Source organism: Conger conger, chromosome 1 (genome assembly GCF_963514075.1).
Source record: "Conger conger chromosome 1, fConCon1.1, whole genome shotgun sequence".
NCBI lineage: Eukaryota > Metazoa > Chordata > Actinopteri > Anguilliformes > Congridae > Conger > Conger conger.
Window position 1 is genome coordinate 78,179,071 of NC_083760.1, and position 22,137 is coordinate 78,201,207.

General features: G+C 39.8%; 1 protein-coding gene across 15 annotated transcripts in view; it reads left to right on the forward strand.

Annotated features, from left to right (window-relative positions):
* The window catches only part of LOC133124318 (mucin-2-like), a 135,353-nt gene that overhangs the window by 57,036 nt on the left and 56,180 nt on the right, over positions 1-22,137 (forward strand). For 6 of the 15 annotated variants that reach the window (XR_009708312.1, XM_061235421.1, XM_061235430.1 and 3 more), the window contains exons 5-6: positions 14,172-14,274; positions 14,423-14,446. The exons of 6 other annotated variants lie outside the window; for them this stretch is intronic. Coding sequence is in view for 5 of the 9 variants with exons in the window: in XM_061235421.1 (XP_061091405.1) it covers positions 14,172-14,274; positions 14,423-14,446 (127 nt within the window). In the remaining 4 variants the exon portion in view is untranslated. Of the gene's footprint in view, positions 1-10,739; positions 10,797-14,171; positions 14,275-14,422; positions 14,447-22,137 lie in introns of those variants that run through there. 3 more of the 15 variants (XM_061235515.1, XM_061235506.1, XM_061235541.1) reach the window with 3 other exon arrangements.

Here is a 22,137-nt window from a genome sequence, read left to right on the forward strand (position 1 = left end):
TACCGTTTTTGTACTTTTGCCCCGCTGATTGTTTCATGGTTTCGACTCCCGCTTCGTCCACGACTACGCCTCTGCCTGCCGTCCGTCTGTTCATCTGCCCCGCTGACCGCTCTCCTGCTACCGGACCTCCCTGCACGTCTACCGACTACGAGTTTGCCTCTTCCCTCGGCACCGTGCTTTTTGTTTGTTTACTTTTTGTTTGGCTGGATCTACGTGTATGGACTTTGCTTGTGTTGACTACTCTCCTGGGATTCGTCCCGAATAAAGCCCTGAGGGGTCTTTATATTACTATTGTTTCTGAGTCGTGCATTTTGGGTCCAACCCCCACGCACCGTCTCACTGTACTCCCGCATATTTGATTTAAAATGAAATATCCAGTGAAAGTGCAGACTGTCACCTTTAATTTGAGGGTATTTATGTCCATATCGGCTAACCTATGTAGCAATTTCAGGGCGGCATAATATTTTGGCCAAATGGCTTTAGAGGTGTTTCCAATTAGTCAGGTGTGTTCGATCACTTCCTTAGAGCAGGCATGAGAGCTTTAAGCATCTAGTCATGACTCTAGAATTTGTCAACCTGAGGACCAGAGTTGACATAGGAACTTATGAGGCTGAGAAATACAGGCAAAAGAAAAGGCTTACCGAAATACACTGTCTGGAACATCATTAGGAAGAAAGAGGACACAGCACCATGTGAGCATATATATTAAAGTGTTTACATGCTTTACATGCACATCAATATGATGCTGATATGTGCAGCATACCCACAGCATATTGAGGACTGCAGGCCTTTCTTCTTCTTTTTTCTCCTGGTCATACCTCACAACATTATATTTATCTGACAGTCCTTCAGTCTTCCCAAGTGATTTACAAGACAACAAAGATACAACACTTTCAATGGCCATGAGAGGAGAGTAATAACAATATCAAAAACACAAATACTACAGTTCTACAGTGAATAAACATCATCATCAAAAACACAAATACTACAGTACAGTAAATTACGAAACCACTTTTTTATGGGAAAGTGACATTGCATTTACCTAATTATCAGGTATTTGTTTTTCATATGTGTGTTGATTTAAACGTATATTGCAAATATGCCCTAAATGGTGTGATGCTGGTCCCAAACACATATACTGTATGTGAAAATTGTAATCCCCTTCTTCCATGTTCTTGAATTGTATATTGTGTGTAGGGGTCCTCGCACGGGACTCCAAATTATGTAGGGTCCTCGCACGGGCCGCCAAATAACGCAGGGATTTTACTCTCTACGAAACCGGGGCGCCAGTTAAACGTTGTGTAGCAGTATAACTGCAAAAAGTAATCAGTCTCATAAAATTACTATTATCAGAAATATCTAACCACAAATTTGGTATTTTAATTAATAATTAAAATAACCAATATTAATGATTAAACATACCGATAACCTGAAGGTTGGAAGTTCTTCGAAAGACTGCTTTAACTCGGCTCTCATGTCAATGTGATTCCAAAACGGACACCGGCGTTTAATAAAATATATTTATTAAACAAACGTAAAACAGAACAGATAAACTAACGGGAAGTTAGTAATGAAATTTAGTTGGGTATGTGTGTGTGCGTGTGTGTGGCGCGCGCAAGCGCGCGTGTCGCTTGAACAAAGGAAAGGTAAAAGTGGGAGTAGCTAGCTTGGGTAAGCTAGAGTTCTGGGTGTGTTAGTTATTGTTAGCTGTGAGAAGACTACTTGCGTAGTTTACTCTATATATGCGCAAAAGACGGCGAATCAATTCACGTACCTATATAGCTAACAAAATACATTCCAATGATAAGACGGCAAATATGGAAACACAGATTCACAAAAACAGTTAAGACTAAACTAAACACTGGCTATGCCTGAATGTTTGTTCTCTTACTGAGTCCATACGCATTGGATCCAAAAGACGTGCTGTCCTTGTAGGAGCCGCGATGGTGCTGTGAATGTGTGTCCTGGAGAGATGCGCAGGCTGGGGCGTCTTAGCCGCGCGTTGTCGTCTGGTCCGCTCGGTTGCTGGAAGGATGTTCGTTGGTCCCTTTTCCGGGTGGAAAGTTCGTTGCTGTTGTTCTTTGGTGAGCTTTGCAGGGGTAAACTGATGTAGCGTTCCGCATACACCAGTTTCCACTCGCTATAGGCCACGAAGTTACCGCGAGGTAACTGGGTGTGTCCGTAGGCCTGGTAGTGCGCTGTGCAGCATTCAGCCTCTGTCCGAGTCTCGGAGCAGATGAGCTGAAGCGAATGGCCAAAAAGGGTGCGTCGAAGAGAAGAAGCAGAAGAGGCAGAAGAGGCAGAAGAAAAAGAAGAGAGATCCCAAGAACGTGTCTTGCTCTTATACGGGACCGTTTATTGCTCCCGCCATTACGGGATTGGCTGAACCAAGTAAGACGTCATTCGTGGTGGACGTCGCGGAATTTTGCTGTGGGAATGTGGAAGTTGTAGTCCCTACAGTGCGTATATAATAGTAGCATGCATGTCCTTTCTCAACAGAAAGGTTACAGAAACCAGACATTTCTGTGGAAAGATCTGAGCATAACAGGGTGGTGGTTGACATAGTCTGTAAGACAAAAGTGGAAAACCCCACATCTGAAACTATCACCTGTTACCTGTACATTGGAGACTCACCTGAGGCTTCCAGAACAGTACAGAACGAAGGGGAACACTGTACCTTTACTGTGGGTACTAGTGACGTGCAGGGCAGGGAGGTGAGCTGTGATTATAGTGTGAATACGGAACCTGAGTCTCTTTCTCCACGCAGTGGTCGGTCCACAGTAGGTAAGTCACTCTTTAACATTATTGGTTAAAATTATGTTTTGCCCTTGCATTGTGCTCCTGGTTTATTTATTCATTTATTCATCTACTTATGTATTGCACTGTGTACAGTACAGCAGTGGCTGTGCAAGATATCATGGTCTTGTGAAGTATAATATTTCCAGACAAAATTAACAATTCCCCATCACACTCACAGTATCTTGACCTTCAAGTGGGTGTACCTGTGACTAACACTGAAATGTGTCAATTTCCTGTGTGTCACATCTAGTCAAAGACAACATGCTACAGCACCATCTATAGGCAGATACAATTAGTGAAGCTTATCATTCACATTTCAGTAATCGATGTACTTGTGAATATGCGATAATCAAATATATTTAACATGACTGAAGCACAAACAGCTCATATTGTGACAATATTCTCTCATTCTCTCCTTAAACAGCATATTGGTGATTTGAAATGTATAACTGTCAGTCAGTCCTAGAACCTTCCATTTAAGAAAAGGCTGTGTGGGGTCGAGCCACGTTTTTTGTAGAAATGTGCCGACAATAAAGCTGTTTAGATGACAATAAATCATAACTGAAGAATGGATTAAATTTAATAATGGACTAAATGGATTATTTAACTTTTGCAGGTAGAGTGCCCAAGGCAGAGTTAGGATTGAGTCGTGCAGTGATTTCCATAGAGGAGTCAATGAAAGTGAGGTGCAGGGGACCTGACTCTTCCCCTGTGTCCAACTGCACTTTCACCATTAATGAGAGAGCGATCAGTGGCTCAGATTGTGAGCGCTCAGTCACTGGAGCTGAGCTGCTCAGTGGGAGACACAGCGTACTCAATGAGATGAGCATGAGATGTTTCTACAGTCTGGAGGGAAGACCATCTGTACATAGTGATCCCACTACAGTAACTGTGCTGGGTAAAAATGAATCTTTAATATCTCATGATGTTCCAAAATATGTGGTCGTAAAAGGACAGCAGATGCTCAAGTCAGAGAATATGAATAGTAATTTCTAAATTTTTCCTTTCTTGTGCATTAATTAATAAACAATTCCTGTTTGTCCTCTAAAAAGGTGAAAGTATGTATAAAAAGAGCTATAATGTATGTATGGTTCACCTTATATTTCTACATTCACCTGATTTGAGGTAAAATCAGGTGAGCAGTCTGCAATTAAACCTCACATTAATTGTTTCATCACAAAATCAAATGCAATTCAACAAAAGATTGCAACAGTGTACACACTGGGGAAAGGCACTGCAAATACCTTACTGAAATGCACAGTCTAAAAGGGAGGCATTTCATTCAATTCTGTACCTCTTTAAATCGTCTGTATAAAATAAACAGACATGTAATACATTCAAATGTACCAGTTTAGAATTGTCCAGGTTCCCATAAACATTATATTTCACCTGTATAAAACTAACCTAATCAACTCATTTCTCTATGCAGTTTATAATGTACACAGCCACAATGAATTACCAACTTTTATGGGCAGTGCTCATTGTATCTTGCTCCTCAGTAATTATCCTGGGATGCTATGCATCAACATTGCATTACTGTAGAAGATTTATTCATTGTGTAAAAGTCTTCCTTTGATTTTCTGTTATATGCTTGGAAATCAACATCACTCAATTGCTTCACATTTATACCATGAAGTCAAGCCAAATTGTATTATTCATTATTTAACAATACCTAATTTCCATTGCCAGACCAGTGGAAAACATATCAGAACTCATGTTAATGAGTCCCCAAATTGTCTCTAATGCCCCCATGCTTACAGCTCTTATTTCCTGAGCTATCATTTTCCATGCAGTCCCTATTAGCTCAAGTGTGAATGGGCCCCAAAGAAAATCGTACAGAAAAGAAACAAAACTTTATCTGATGTTTGTAGTCAGGTAGTGATAGGAAAGTGCTTACAATTAAGTTTTTTAATAGAAAATCAATCATAACTGAAAAATGAAACTAAATGGAAACTACATAATTGAACTTTTGCAGGTCGACTGCCCAAGGCAGAGTCAGGATTGAGTCCTGCAGTAATTTCAGTGGAGGACTCAGTGAAACTGAGGTGCAGTGCACCTGACTCTTCCCCTGTGTCCCACTGCACTTTCACCATTAATGAGAGACCGATCAGTGGCTCAGATTGTGAGCGCTCAGTCACTGGAGCTGAGCTGCTCAGTGGGAGACCCAGCGCACTGAATGAGCTGAGCATGAGATGTTTCTACAGTCTGGAGGGAAGACCATCTCCATTTAGTGACTCGTCTACAGTAACTGTGCTGGGTAAGAGTTCATGATTAAAATCTTCTGATGATTTTATATTTCACCAGTATAAAACTACCCTAATCAATGTGTGCATGGGGTAAGGGATGCAGCTCCGTCACTCTAGCTCCTCCTGTCAGATCCCAACAAGTAAACCCATCAGGATACCCCTGTACATTTAGCCACAGGACACAACCACACTGAGACCCTGTGAATGCCTTTCTCTGTATGATGTATTATTTTTGTTCCAGATCTGAAGAAGCCCAGTATCTCAGTCTCCATGAAAAACAATCAGGCACACATTCACTGTGAAGCCCCACCTGACATCACTGGAGCAGAGTTCTTCCTGTACTCAACATTGAGTGAAACACTTGTGGACTACACCCTGGCTGGAAAGGAAGAGAGAGCAGCCATTTTCACTGTCCCCCACAGCTCTGACTCCACTCTGATATACTGCTGCCGTTATCAGTTTAAGAGGATCAACTCTGAACTGAGTGACCGTGCTGAAGTTAAGAACAAGGACCAGTGTGGAGGAACAGAGGATCAAAGTACAGTACTATTCTTTTCTCTATGTATCCTAGTGTAAAATCCAGCTGTACCAGTTTGACCAGCTTGAAAACTGAGCTGGTCAAACTGGCCATAAGCTGGTCTAGCTGGTCTGAACTGGTCAACCAGCTAGTGCTGGTACTAGCTTGTCTGAGCTAAACATAGCTTGAGCTGGTCAAATCATGTTAAGCTGAAAGCGGGTCTGAAATGCCAACCAGCTAAACCATGTCAAGCTGAGAGCTGGTCTGAACTGGTCAACCAGCTTCCAGCTGTTTCAAAACCTAGCTTTAGTTTTTTTCAGCAGGGTACTTTATAAAGAACACATGCTGAATGGGTTCTTGACTTTAACCATTGTTTATTGTATTTTGCTTCTCAGTCATTATAATTGGATGTTATGAATCAAAAGATTTACACATTGTGCGATAGTATTTTGTAGATTTTCTCTTATATGATCGGAAACCCATTTGTTCTGCCATATTAAATTAGATGAAAGCCACTGTACATGCCAGGCAATACTGCTTAATGGAATGAGAGGAGGTGACGTTGTTTGCTAAAAGAAGCTGGCTGAATCCCCTGTAGATAAATCGTTTTCTCTCCGAAAATCAAGGCTCCGCCACATTTCTGACAGTGAGGTTCCATTTAGAAAAACTGGCAAATGTAGCAATCTATGGATTTGCAGCATCACTTGTCCTGTAGTGTTTCATTTTGTATTGTGTGATTATTTATCTACTGTGTCTGATTTACTTATTAGACCATGTATTACTTGTGACGGTTCTCTCTATCTCAATGAAGCACTCTGCTTAATTGCTTAAATACAAAATAAAATACCAATGTATGTAACTGCTTCTGTTCTCACACCAACTTTCCTCAAATGCTCTTTTCAAATTTCAGACTGGCTGAAGACACCGTGCGGTATTAAAGTAATTGTCTTCGTGGTGGGGATTCTTCTGGGAATGGCAGGTGTCAGTCTGTATTGGATACACAGTGCGTATTTCCGATGAGTAGTCTGTAGTGCCTGGGATTCCCAAATGTTTGTGACCACTCTACGGCATGATACCATAATTGCATTACTAAATGGTTAACATTTGATGCCTTTATCCAACACATACTACAGGCTGCAATACAGTGGCTATTTAACAGACTAGCTCATATCTATATCTGTGCTGTCATTGTATCATGGTTCGATAGATATTGTTAGTTAAAGGTACAATAGGTAAGACTTTTGTGTTAAAACATTGTTACAAGACCATTGTAAATCCCTTCCTATCATTGAAAACGCTCACTGACATGTTGACTCACCCTCTGGCTGTATTCATAGTCCTTAAATTCGGGTTTCAAAATATGCAATTGATGGGCCAGCACTCTGTACCAAAAGGAATGTTATGAACACTCATTTATTTTTGTTCCTTTTCAGACAAAAGGAAATTGAACAGGTGAGTGTTTTTATTTTATTTATTTAAGTAAAAACATTCCACTATACTCTTAATCTGTCACATGCTGTCTGTTCAATCAAAGTGAAATGACATTTATTTTATTTGCTCTGTCTGATACTCACTATTTCGGTCCATGACTATGACTATAAAGCATAAAGCCCGATGTAGTATATCTCTTAACACAATTCTGCGTTGTCTATGTTGTTCAGGGTGCCCACTACTCCTAATACAGCTCCTTGTAAGTATCCGTAATCTTCAAGCCTCCATTCAGCTATTCTGTTTGTTACCTTTTCTTTAGCTTTAGTTTCAGCACAAGCTCAATGCTGTTGCTACAAAGAGTATGTAATTTGCACTGTTTTATATTTTGCTACATTCACTATTAATGTGTCCAGAGGAGCTAAACCAGCAATGCCACTGTATGTACAAAACAACAAGATGGGTCTTGTACTAAAATTATGACCCAATGAAATATAAAATACTTATTTTAAATGTCCTGAGATTGATGAATGCACTGTGTGAGGACTAATTGTAAAGCTGGACTTTATTCATTACTTTCACTACTGTATAATTAAAATTACAGTCTGCGTAACTCAGCCGTGTGTCATCCATTATGGTAAATATGTGTCCGATAGACTCAGTGAGCACTATATTAGGTATGTATTACACTTATTTTTGTTTATTTATTAAGTCCTCTGCTTCTGCATACCACAGCTGTATTTGCATTACTGTCACCTTCCTGTCAGCTTCGACCAGTCTGGCCCTTCTCCGTTGGCCTTTTTTTGCTCCATTCTGAGTAAACTCTAGAGACTGTTGTGTGTGAAAATCCCAGCAGATCAGCAGTTACAGAAATACTCAAACCAGCCCGTCTGGCACCAACAATCATGCCACAGTCGAAATCACTGAAATCACATTTGTTCCCAATTCTGATGGTTGATGTGAACATATAATGAAGCTCCTGACCCGTATCTGCATGATTTGATGCATTGCTTCGCTCCCACATGTTTGACTGATTAGATAATCACATGAATGAGTAGGTGTTCCTAATAAAGTGCTGAGTGAGTGTATATTGCATGTGCCTGGGCTGGGGTGGTGACTGTGTGCCTCTCTCTCCTCACAGGCTCCTCCTGAAGTGACTTACAGCACTGTCACCCACCTTCCCTCTCCAACCTCTGCCTTTCAGCCCCAGCAGGACAATGTGGTGTACAGCAGTCTGAAGACAGAATGAGAGAATTCATACAAAAAACACAGTCCTTTTAGTCCTTGCGATATCTTGACCAACAGAGCATTGCAATGTTTGTATAGATATAAACAATTAAAATGGAAATGTTTCATTTAATATTCTTTGACAATATCTTGCAAATATCATTGAATTATTCATCTTTTGTTAATAAGTCCTTTCTTTCTTTCGATGTTGTTTTGGGATTGTACCCCCAGAGCAGAGATCTTACACAAAAAAAAAACATACCTTGAACCTTCATAAAGAGTATTGACTTTAAGTGTAAAATTCCACAACTCTTCTTAGAAATGGTTGACTTTATGTTTCTCTTGAAAGGCAGCATGGTTTGTCCTGTTGCACAAACATACAGAGTGCAACATTCTAACATCATAAAAATGCACACACAGAGCCTATAAAAGCACAAAAACATTTAGACCAATTCTGCACAGTCATAATTCAAAACCAACATTGTCTGCAGATGTATTTCAATCTCTTTTGAAGTGTCCCATGATTATCAGGCATTCAATTACGAAACCACTTTTTTATGGGAAAGTCACATTGCACTGACCTAATTATAATATGGTCCCAAACACATGAACTGTATGTGAAAATCATAATCCCCTTCTTCCAATCTTGAATTTCAATCAATTGCTTTCAGTCACAATGCTCTACCTACTGAATAGTACCAGTTGGTTTGCCTGAAAATCCTCACTATTGAAGCCACTGTGGATCTAGGCAAGTTTGGTTGAACCCCCGAACCTGCTTCCCTCAGGGACAGACCATGATTTACCACATGATCAATGACTGTGGCTCTGATTTCATCAGACACAATTGTTCTTGCTCTTCCGCAACGTCTTCTTCCTCTACTTCTGGCTGCATCCATTTCCCCCACCAAGGCGAAAGAATGCAAATGCCAATCCAAAGATGGCCCCTTTTTTATAGGTGGTAACGGGGCACAAACAAAAAAGACCTGGGTAGGTAGTTCACTGAAATGACAGCCAGGTGTTTCAGCAGTACATATACAGCAGTAATAGTGGAAAAATCTCTTCAGTGACAACTACATCTATATTTTCCCCATATACATGCACAATTCAATGCAAGTATGACCATTTTTGCATAGACGGTAACAAGGCCGCAAACAAAAAAATTTTATAAACTGAATAAACTTTCTGCTCAAATCAGAATGATCTGGCTTACGTATTTCAAGCATATAGTTTCATTTTTCTGTCAAAATGCAACATATTTCCATCTACAGTGATCAGAATTTTATTGGGTTTTGAACTGAAAGTTAACTTTTGAACAGAGTATCCAAATGTCTGCAAAATTTGTTGTATTTGTACAGACTCTTGCTGGTAGTGAACACTGACTGAGAGAGGCATTCATGAATTTTGGAAGAAGTGGTGATTGAATGCCTTTAGAATGAAAGCAATGCAAAAATATCCACAGTTTAGTTCACATAGTCTATTTATATGGTGAATGTGTTAAGTGTTAACAAAAAAAAAAAGTGGACATGGTATTGAGACAAGTGTGAAAACGATTGTAAAAAACTGTAATAAAGAGTATTGACTTTAAGTGTAAAAGTCCACAACTCTTCTTAGAAATGGATAATATTCTAACATCATAAAAATGCGAACACAGCGCCTGTAAAAGCACAAAAACGTTTAGACCAATTCTGCACAGTCACGATTCAAAACCAGTCTGCAGATGTATTTCAATCTCTTTTGAAGTGTCCCATGATTATCAGGCATTATAGTCTAACTTATAGCATTGATAGCTTGAGTGAACAGATGTATCAAGGGCTGCAGAAAGGTGTTCCAGCTGGAATCTATCTTCATTCTTTTCAGTATATTAGTGACAAGCTTTACTGAAACAATTTTTTTTAATAACATTTAATTTATTTGGCCCCAAACTTGCTTCTGTTAATGCTTAATGACCATACGTTATGTAAATGAAGGAAGAAATGGGTGAGCATTGTAAGTTGAGAGCACATCACTGTACATAACAGTCAATGTGAATAAATAAATGTGAGTGCTACAGCAATCAGGGATATTCATTTCTTAGCTTGGGCCTCAACCCTGGGAAGAATGTGATAGAAGTTGAAAAACTGAAAGTCTGAGATGAGCTGTTCACTTCCCCTTTACCCAGCATTCATCCACTGGTGGGAAAATTCTTACAGCAAGTAAGAGGAAATTAAGATCATTTTAGTTTGAGTTTACCATGGAACAGAACATAGAACTTGAGTGCTCTGGCTGTGAATCTGACTTCAAATCAGAACAAAAGAACTTTTAAATAATTTTTACCAAACTCAAAATCAACCTTAATAAAAGAGTATTGACTTTAATTGTTAAATTTCACAACTCTTCTTAGAAATGGTAGACTATATGTTTCGCTTGAAGGGCAGCATGTTTTTTCCTGTTGCACAAGCATCCTGGCAACTTCCTCATTTACACCACATTAAAAAGAGTCTATCCTGATATCCTGATATAATTTTGATTTTGGTCAATATATTCAAACATGGAATCACATCTCTTTTCTCTGCTTCTGCTCATGATCTTTCTGCCAGACAGTAAGTGATCTCTTCTATTTATCTGCTTGGTTTTTAAACGCAGCTGACAGGGAACTCCAGTGCATGTAATTCTGAAAGCAAGCCATGTTTTCTGGTGTGAGACAATAAAGAGATACTAATATATAACAGAGCTAAATGAGAAACCTGCCTTTCCTGCATTTGTAATCACCCTCTTCTGTTGGGCTCACTCCAGGTCTCTGTGGACACACTGGAGCTCAAGGTTAGTAATGCTGGAATTACATTATCATTTATGAATGTGTAGCATAGTCTATGGCATTATAGGTGTATCTACATTTAGATTATTTGAACCTTCAATTCAACATTATTTATCTCCTTATACAGCAGATCAGTGATTTGAAATTCATAACTTTATAGTATTGAATTATTCCCCATGTCTGTGTGCGTTTACATGTACACACAGACACAGGGAGAGGGTGTGAGAACATGTAGTACCTGGAGGAGACGCACACAGACACAGGGAGAGGGTGGAGGAGACACACACAGACACAGGGAGAGGGTGGAGGAGACGCACACAGACCCGGGGAGAGGGTGGAGGAGATGCACACAGACACAGGGAGAGGGTGGAGGAGACACACACAGACACAAGGAGAGGGTGGAGGAGACCTTTGGTTGGTTTGCCTCTCACAATAGATGTCATGACTGAGTGTGGTAAATTTACAGTAAACTGTAAATGAATTTACAGTAAACTGTAAATGAATGAAATACAGTACAATCAATTGCTCAAACTACGTTGCAAACAATAACAAATATATACCAAATAGCAATATTTTCACTATATACAGTAATTTGCACATATATTGTCTGCCTATCAGTATCAGAAGTCTACTGTTGGCCTGGCCCATCCATCCTGTCCTCTGCATTTGGCCATAGATTTTCATCAACATCACACCGAATGTTATCTCTTGCCATACACAGAGAAAAACATCTCTTTGCGTGCCTTATCCAGCCCTGGATGTGTTCCACTGTTATGTCCATACACCCAGCAGCCATTGCATCTAGAAGTGACATCTGGTCATGTGGGTGGTGGTCATAAACCTTCACTTATGCCATATAGGTATTCATGAATTTTGGAAGAAGCGATAATTGAATGCCTTTTGTATCAAAGCAATGCAAAAGTATACACAGTTTAGTTCACATAGTCTATTGATATGGTGAATGTGTTAAGTGTTTTGAAAAAGTGGACATGGTATTGAGACAAGTTGTAAAAAACTGTAATCACCAGTTGCAAGTCAGAATCCCCACTAGAGTGGCTATGTTATTCATTGGGCACAACACCATTTATCAGTGGCATGTATGTATCTTGCACTACAGTGCCATCTGCTGGTAGGCGCAGTTCCACATGCCATTTTCATTTTCACTGAGCACTGGCCTGACTATACCCAGGTGATGGAACAACACTAATGGTGCCTTAAACAGACAATTTCACAATAATCTCCCCTTAATATATGACGCACTCAACGGATGTGGTGAAGATCTACTGCAGCCTGCATGTCCCTTTTGTTCACAGAAACTGCTTACTGCGCATGGTTGCTCAAGTCTGGACTTCTTAAAGAGACAGGACCACATTCCTGATTTTTTTGAACAATTGAAATGAACCTAAATTAATACTGCCCCCAAAAGATTCTATACTGCATGTAAAAGAATTGGTTGAAGATGCAAACATAAGATGCTGTTCATTTCCATCAATTATTTCTTGTAAAGCCAATTATATATTATTCTAGTCATTTTAGAATAAAATAATTTTATAATAAAAAAGAAATTGAGCTGTCCTGCATTTATACCGCATGAGACTAAAGCAATAGACCTCAGTACAGTGATACAACTCATTGATAATACGTCACACTATCCTTCAAGAAGGTACAGGTGTCCTCGCAGGCAAGCACCGATCAGATATCATCAGTGTGTGCTGCCAGCACAAGCAAGTCCACACTACAGTGCCTGAGGGCAGGACCTAGACTATCCATCAAATATTTAGCATTGGAGAGCTGATCCTCATCTCAACTGCACTGTCTCAGCTGTTCAATGGAGGACCACTGCAGAAGAGATTACCACTGGCCGAATTGAAGAGGTTCGGCTTACTGTGATACAGCACTGCACATCAGCATAAGTCAGAAAGTTAAAAAAGTTGTTTTAAAAAAGACATGAATATGGATTAATGTATTTCTCAACAAATTCTTAGTTTTAACAAGATGGAACATGTAAAGAGGAATTCAATTTAAATCATATTATCAAACTTAAAGTGAGTTGGTTAATTAGATATAATAAACTCTCTTCAATCCAACATATTGAAGTATGTTGAAATACATTGCTCTAACAAGAGTTGGTCTAATGTAAGTTAAACTGTAATGTAACTACTTATCTGAACCAATTCCTTTTGCGTTAGATTCATGTTATATTTAGAGGTAACACCAATGGATTTTTTCTTGGAATTACCTATATGAATTGGATGGAATGTTTTTCATATAATTAAACTATCCAATTACCTGACTTCAGAGCTGTAGGGAGTCACTGACACCCTCATTTATTACAAACAACTGGTACATTTCTCCCATCAATTAATGTACTGTACATGACATGTAGGCCCACAAATAATTTGAAAACTGAAATTTGAAACGTGTCAAAATCCCGACATCTGGCAACCCTAGTACAATGGCAGATCCCCAACTGGGAGTCAAAATCATTACCCTTTGAGCTACAATCCCAGTCCCCCACTTAAAATGTGCAAAAATGCAACTAATTGCGGTTGTGTTCAATATGATCTCTGTAGCCAGATTCAATATTAGCACTGTAGCCAGATTCAATATGCTGTCCCAATGATTAGTGCAAGCAAAATGATTCTTCTGTGCATTATGTTACTCTGTTCTGTGTGTGCATTGTGAAATCCTTGAACGCTGTTTCGTAAATAACCACACCAAGACAGCATATTTCAATAGATCTAAATGGGGTTTCTGCAGAAATTCTCGCAAGTGACCTGAAACCACTGATACAGTCCCAGGAAATAACAAACACCACTTTTGGCAAACACCACTTTAGTCAGGCAGACACTGCTTTCTTATAGCTGTAAACAATTGCTAGGCCCTGGCATAAACAACAAAACACTTTTTTGGACACAGTTTTGCATTTCTGCTCAGTGATGTGTGTTCCACTTTCACAGAGCAGCTACAGAAACCAGTGATTTCTGTGGATATCCTTGAAGACAAGAATGTGGATCTAGCCTGTCAGATTAATCTGAAAACCCCAGCTGTAAATACCAGCTGTTACCTGTATGTTGGAGACTCGTCTCAGCCGTACAGAAGTACATGGACCACCAATGGGAGGGTCTGCACCTTTAATGTGGAACGTGCTGACCTGCAGCAGCACCTGCAGGCTTTGAGGACGGGAGAAGTGAGCTGTGATTACGCTGTGAACACAAACCCACACTCTCATTCTCCACGCAGTGACATAAAACAGGTACCAGGTGAGTCACTCACTGTACTTACAGTTTGAAAATGTTGTCATAAGGCTGGAAGATCTGTGTCGTGAGAAGGTTATGAATCACAATTTGTGATTCACTCATAACCATTTATTCAATGTCTGAAATTCTCACTTTCACACTCTATTTTCAGGACTCTCTCCAGAACCAAAAACAGGTACTTTATATACTTTAATATACTGTATGTAATACTTTCCACATAGAGATTAAATTTACATGGGGCTGGAAGATTTCACCATTACAATATCACAATGAAATATTTTTTCAAATATAGGAAATATGTTTAATATATTTTAATCTGTATTTTTCTGTACTCCAATTTAGAAGAGTAGTTATTTGTGGGCCTGTTCCATTGCTGCTACTCTGTTCGGGACTAGCATGCACAGCCTCTGAAACCATGTAACCAGCTGCCCCATCTTTTCATCTGCACAGATGGTGCACAGTTATTGTATGACATTCTTAAGCAGCATTCATATTACAGCAGAAACATTACAATGCATGGCGAGCCAATGCTTCTCACCTTAGCACTCACACGACCTCCAAGCACAAACCAAGGTTTACTGTGCTCAGTCCAGTCCTTGTTCTTTGAAAAATGGAGTTTCACTATACGCCCTGAGCTCTCCAAATGAGTCTCAGGGGATACATGCTGTGAACTCTAAGCATTCAAATGGGCCACATGCAAACACAAATGCATGGCAATAATCTTCAAATATACCTAGCCACTGAACAACCATATAACCTTTTGATGAAAGTTCAGGACTAATAATTCCAATAAACCTTTAACTTGATCTGTAAAATGATATGATGGTTTTCTTACTTTAGCCAAAAGGCTATGACTTCCTGAAGATATTCATTTTTAAATGATTGCATTATTTTCCAGAACAATCAAAGTTAACATCATGGCTTATGGATTTTTCACATTTTTTTTGTTACGTTCACTAATCAAGTATTTCCTGCTGATTAAGTTGCTGTCTGTACATGCAAATATGAACACCATGATCCTTCAGGGTGAGTTGGGTTAGCAGAACGAGAGGCCACAAATGGAAATTGGCAAAGGATAAATTCCGCACAGACATTAGGAAGTATTTTTTCACACAGAGATTGGTCACAATGGCTTGCCAGGACATATAGTGGAGGCAGAAACACTGGTGGTTTTCAAGCTTGATGGATACTGTTTATCCTGTTAGATACTATTTATCATTTAGGCAAACTAAGCAGTAGGTACATTTTAGTGGTAGGAAAAGGCAAGCATCGCTCGGCTGAATGGCCTGCTTTCGCTGTTATGTTATCTTATTTTGTGTTATGTTGTTATGTTATGTTGTGTTATGTTGTTATATTATGTTAAATATGCCATTCTTGTAATGACAGCAACAATAACACCTTTTTTTCTTCCTCTGTAGATAAGACAACAACCTCACCATCTCCTGTGACGACTAAAAAAAGTATTCAAACTTTGGTTTGTCTGAACTTAAAAGTTATAGGGAACAAGTTAGGTAGGGTTGTTGTTGTTGTTGTTACTTATTTTAGGTCTTCAAAGTGAACTCATTGGGCTGCTAGGATGGCTCATCCTATAGAGGCACTGGCTAGATCATGGATGGGCCCCACAAACTGGTGTCGAATCTGGACTGGCTGTCTGTCTGTCTGGCCTACTGTAGTCACACAGGGTGATGCATTATTCGGTCTAGCATTGCACAGGGAATCAGGGATGGGAGGGTTTTTAGCAGCCAGAGGGACAATGTTGATCAATCGAGCACCCTCAGTTCTGCCTCTTAAAATAAAATGAAGTGGACTACTACGTTGCTGTATGTATTGCTCTCCCTACTACAGTGCATGAATGGTCTTTGAATGCTTTGAACTTTTAGCTCAATCAGTAACTATAATTGGGACACAATATTATCATCTGTCAAGTTATTGCATTTCCACAATGTATTATCACCATTGCCTGAAGTTAGAAAAGGCCGTCTCTGAAATCATGAATGATCTTTGAATGCTAAGTACTTTTAGCAATAAGTCCTGTTTAAATAATGTCAGTACAAAATCTCCTGAGACTCCATCGGTGCTTACAAAATGTCAGAATCCCTATTTACTGTAGCTCTGCTGCAATGAGTGTAAGGTTAGAATGCAGACTGTCAACTTAATCTGTGGGCATTTACATCCATATCAGGTAAACCATGCACAGCTTGCCCCCCTCCAACTCATGTCTGTGTGAGCCTGACTTGCAGTGTAAGAGGCTGCTGATGTCATGTGCTTTGGAGGAGAGTGCATGTCTGTCAGCACTCTCTCAAAATGACGGAGGAGTTGTGCTGTGGGTTGCAGCATGAGTGTAATTATAGGCACTCCGAATTCGGAAGGGAAAGGGTAGAAAAGAAAAACATTTAAATAATTCTGCAGTAAAACCTGAAGGACAAAACATGCAGTATAACTTTAACTTGAGAATTAGCGTAATATAGAAATAGAGTGTGTCCAGGTCACCAAAACATTGCTTGCTTTCTGAAAGCCAAGTCGATATTTTATTCTAATAAATATAAACTAGTATTTTAATTGTTAAAAGCTGCTGATGTACCCTACAGTTTCATTCTGGATATTAATTCTAACACTTTATTTTAAAAAATGTTCATGGTTTTCCAACACTATGAAAGTTCATGTGGGAACTCAGATATACCAATCATAGTGCTTCTACCGGGCCAATCAGACAACAAACAAGCCATTCTTCTCATGAAAGTAACAATTTGCCTTCTTCCTCTTTAGAAGGTGTGAAGCCACCCTCACCTCCTCTAGTGACGACTAAGAAAAGTATGTATACTTCTGCTATGTCCTGTTAATGGAAACAAAGCCTTCAGAGGAAAAACAAGTTCATTTGAGTTGAGGTTGAGTAGATTTCAATCTTACTTACTAATCTCATGATTTATATTTAAATCATGATGGCTTATGAATGAATCATTGAATTACAATTTACAGTTTGGTGTGTAGATGAGTACAACTTTACGGCCTGGATTGATATAAACATCAATCCAGAATCTTCATTCAAAATAGAATTTAGTCTAGGACTAGTTGTTGAATATTAATTTCCTTTTAAACTCACATCAGATTCCTTTCTGTGAATTTGAATCTGCTAAGAAGGTTTAAGGAAGTTTCTATCAGCTGAAATGACTGCTTGCATTATTGCCACATCACCACATATCCAGTGAAGAACAAGGAATGAGAGGAGGAGAAGCTGCCTGAATCCCCTGTGGATGAATTGTTTTCTCTCTGAAAATGTTTAATCAAGGCTTCAACATTACACTTATGTTTAAGGTCTGTGACTGGACTGTGAGTTGTGGCTTGCAGAGAGCTGGAGCCAGTATCAATGTCTGACAGTGAGGTTCCATTTAGAAAAACTGGCAAATGTAGCAATTTATGGTTTTGCAGCATCACTTGTCCTGTAGTGTTTCACTTGTATTGCGTGATTATTTATCTACTGTGTCTGATTTACTTATTAGACCATGTATTACTTGTGACGGTTCTCTCTATCTCAATGAAGCACTCTGCTTAATTGCTTAAATACAAAATAAAATACCAATGTATTTATTAACACATGTGGAGATACTGTAACTGCTCCAAAATGTGTAAACTGCTTCTCTTCTCACACCCACTTTCCTCAAATGCTCTTTTCAAATTTCAGACACATCACCACATATCCAGTGAAGAACTTCTTCTTTCTTCTTCAATATTATAACTGTTTCGTTGCTGGCACTTCGAATCGCGTTTCTGGAAAGAAAGAGTCGTTACTCGAAATTCGAGGGTGTAAGAGAAGTTTCAGCTCTTTATTCGTGGTTCCAGGTAGTGCGTACGTTCTCCTGAGCTTTCACCAATCTTACACAAATCCTGACTGAGAATGATACAGTTTATATGCAGTATCTGAACAATGAGAACTTTCTGAAAGGAGGTGCTTCATCCTTTGTGATAAAGCACTCCTTTAGATATGATAATGTATATTGACAGTTTTCCTGGTTAGGCCACAGACAAATGGTTGTCGGCACCTAGACCTCAAATCAACGCCAGGAAAGGAAATGTAAATAGAGTGGGGGAAAACAGGGTGATTGTGGGGATATGCATTTGAATAGGAGCAGAACTTGCGTGTCAACTTTTTAACTCAGTTACATCTTGAAAACACCAAAATCTAACACCAGTGATCCATTGAATACACAACCCCCCCCCCATTACATCACATTAATGGCATTTGGCAGACGCTCTTATCCAGAGCGACGTACAACAAAGTGCATACCCATAACCAGGGATAAGTGCGCTGAAAGACCCTAGAGGGAAGTACAATTTCAACTGCTACCTGTACAACAAAGATAAGGACCAGGGCCTATTTGAATTTATTTTATTTTATTTTTTACAAACAAATAAACAAACAAACAACAATGCAAAAGTCACCAAACTTAACTAGCCAAACACTGCTTACCTAGCCAACTAAAAATACTGATCCACAAAAAAGTAAATCACAGAAAGACAACAATTAAGGTTCACAGGGAGGTAGGGAGGGACGGGGAGAGGTGCTGCTTGAAGAGGTGCGTCTTCAGTTTGCGCTTGAAGGTGGGGAGAGATTCTACAGTTCTGACCTCAACGGGGAGTTCGTTCCACCACCGTGGAGCCAGAACAGACAGTAGTCGTGAGCGTGAGGTGGAAGTTCGGAGAGGGGGAGGTGCCAAGCGGCCTGTGGAGGCTGAACGAAGAGGTCTAGCAGGGGTGTAGGGTCTGATGATTTTTTGTAGGTAAGCTGGGGAAAACCCCTTAACTGCTTGGAAGGCTAGCACCAATGTTTTGAATTTGATGTGAGCCATGACAGGCAGCCAGTGGAGGGGGGTGACATGTGAGTATTTGGGACGGTTGAAGACCAGACGAGTTGCTGCATTCTGGATAAGTTGGAGGGGACCCCCCCCATTTTAGGGGACCAAAACAAACTGGACAAGTTAACAATCTTATGAAGTCATTATATTTAGTACTTGGCCGTTCTTTCCAGAGCTTTAAATCTTTCAGTGAGGTTATGCTGAGGTACTCTTCTCATAATTCTAGTCTTTGATATGTTTATACCAAAAGTACATTGAGGAGAGTATTCTGTTTGACATCTGAAAAGTGTTATTTACCTTCGCAATTGAAGAAAGTATTCTTCGGTCATCCACTACAGTGGTCTACCAGATTGAGTGCTAATACTGAGCTACAGTAAATAGGGATTCTGACATTTTGTAAGCACCGATGGAGTCTCAGGAGATTTTGTACTGACATTATTTAAACAGGACTTATTGCTAAAGGTACTTAGCATTCAAAGATCATTCATGATTTCGGAGAAGGCCTTTTCTAACTTCAGGCAATGGTGATAATAGAATGGAAATGCAATAACTTGACAGATGATAATATTGTGTCCCAATTATAGTTACTGATTGAGCTAAAAGTTCAAAGCATTCAAAGACCATTCATGCACTGTAGTAGGGAGAGCAATACAAACAGCAACGTAGTCCACTTCATTTTATTTTAATGATATTATAAACACTTTCTCTGCAGATGGGAAAGTAACCCCCACCACAGAACTACGTACGAAACCGCCCACAGAACCACGTACGGAAGCGCCCGCAGAACCACGTTAGGAACCACCCGCAGAACCACATACAGAGCTGCATACAGAAAGGCCCATAGAACAACTTACACAATCGGCCACAGAACCGTCTATGGAACTGCCCATAGAATTACTTAAGATGCTCACCGAGGACCGAGGTTCCGGTCCCGGTCCTGCCAAAAGCCAAGTTTGGATGGCTCTCGTGGAGCAGCGTAATTGGCTCGCTGCTCCAGAGGTAGGGACTTGGCCGGGTTAGCGGATTGCCACACATAACAGCACCCCGGGCGCCTCAGAATCATGGGTACGAACATGAGACGAGACAGCTTGAAGAAGGCATGTTGTTCTCTGATCGCCAGATCCCTTTGGGCCGCTGAGGGACAGGGTGTGGGCGGTGTATCCCCAGCTAAGACTAATTGGAATAGATAGGGTACAATTGGTTACCAAATTGGGGGAAAAAGGGAAAAATCTGAAATAAATGTAAAAAAAAAAAAAATGACTTACAGTAACACCCACAGAACCACATACTGAACCGCCCCCACAGAACCGCGTATGGAACCGCCCATAGAACGGCTTACAGTACCACTCACAGAACCGCGTATGGAACCGCCCGTAGAACGGCTTACAATACCAATCATAGAACCGCGTATGGAACCGCCCGTAGAACGGCTTACAGTACCACTCACAGAACCACGTATGGAACTGCCCGTAGAACAGCTTACAGTACCACACAGAACCGCGTATGGAACCGCCCGTAGAACGGCTTACAGTACCACTCACAGAACTGTGTACATCATCAAAAGTTATCAAACACCCATACCACACCTGTAAAAATGGTAATTCCCTTTTATATTAATAAATGGTTGCCTCACCTTTATCAGCAATAACTGCAGCCAAACGCTTTTTCTAATCTTATATCAGTCTTTCACGTCACTTTGGAGGGATTTTAGCCTACTTTTCTTTTTCACAACTGCTTTAATTCATCTTAGGTGTGGTATATGATCAAAGGAAAAAAAAAGTTATTTAAATATATTAGTCTGGAAAGGGTCACAAAGCCTTGTGTGATGATGTCAGGATGCTTTGCTGGCAAAAAAAATAAAATCAAATTATGTTTTTTTAAAAATTGCTTTGTGTTTACTCAAGTTCCCTTTGTCTTATAACATATTTACTTGTTTACAGCACTGTGCACTGCTTTACTTAACTAAGTACTGTTATAATAGCTTAGGCTATTGCTCAAGTCACCACCCTCTGTAATTTACTGTACAGTTTTAGCCTCATCCCTTTATTAATGGCGGAAATTCAAAGGCATTGTAGTCTTTAGGTAAGACCATTCTTCATCAACAAATGAAATCATACTAATGTATTTAAACCTGATCTGGATTCTGCTGATTATTAGTCAAATACTTCTTGAACACCAACAATATACACTCGGTGAGCACTTTATTAGGTATTTATTTGACTTATTTAAGACTTCGACTGCTGTAGCATATCCGCTTAGAGTTACGTTGCGTTGTGTGTTCAGAGATGAACTTCTGCATACCACTGTAAAAGGGGGTTTATTTGTGTTACTGTCACCTTCCTGTCAGCTTTGCCTAGTCTGGTAGTTCTCCTCTGACCTCTCTCATTAACAAGCCGTTTCTGCCCACAGAACTGCTGCTCACAACACTTTTTTTGTTTTTTTGCACCATACTTTTCTTTTTCTGTAGATTTCCTCTTATATGATTGGAAACCCATTTCACTCGCCTTATTAAATGAGATGAAAGCTACTGTACATGCCAGGCAATACTGCTTAACGGAATGAGAGGAGGAAAAGATGCCTGATTCCCCTGTGGATGAATTGTTTTCTCTCTGATGTAGCAATTTATGGATTTGCAGCATTACTGTTTCACTTTGTATTGTGTGATTATTTACCTACTGTGTCTGATTTACTTATTAGACCACGTATTAGTTTTGAGGGTTCTTCTATCTCAATGAAGCACTCGGCTTAATTGCTTAAATAATAAATACATTGGTATTTTATTTCGTAAGACATGTGGAGATACTGTAACTGCTCCAAAATGTGTAAACTGCTTCTCTTCTCACACCCACTTTCCTCAAATGCTCTTTTCAAATTTCAGACTGGCCGAAGACACCATGCGGTATTAAAGTAATTGTCTTCGTGGTGGGGATTCTTCTGGGAATGGCAGGTGTCAGTCTGTATTGGATACACAGTGCGTATTTGCGATGAGTACTCTGTAGTGCCTGGGATTCCCAAA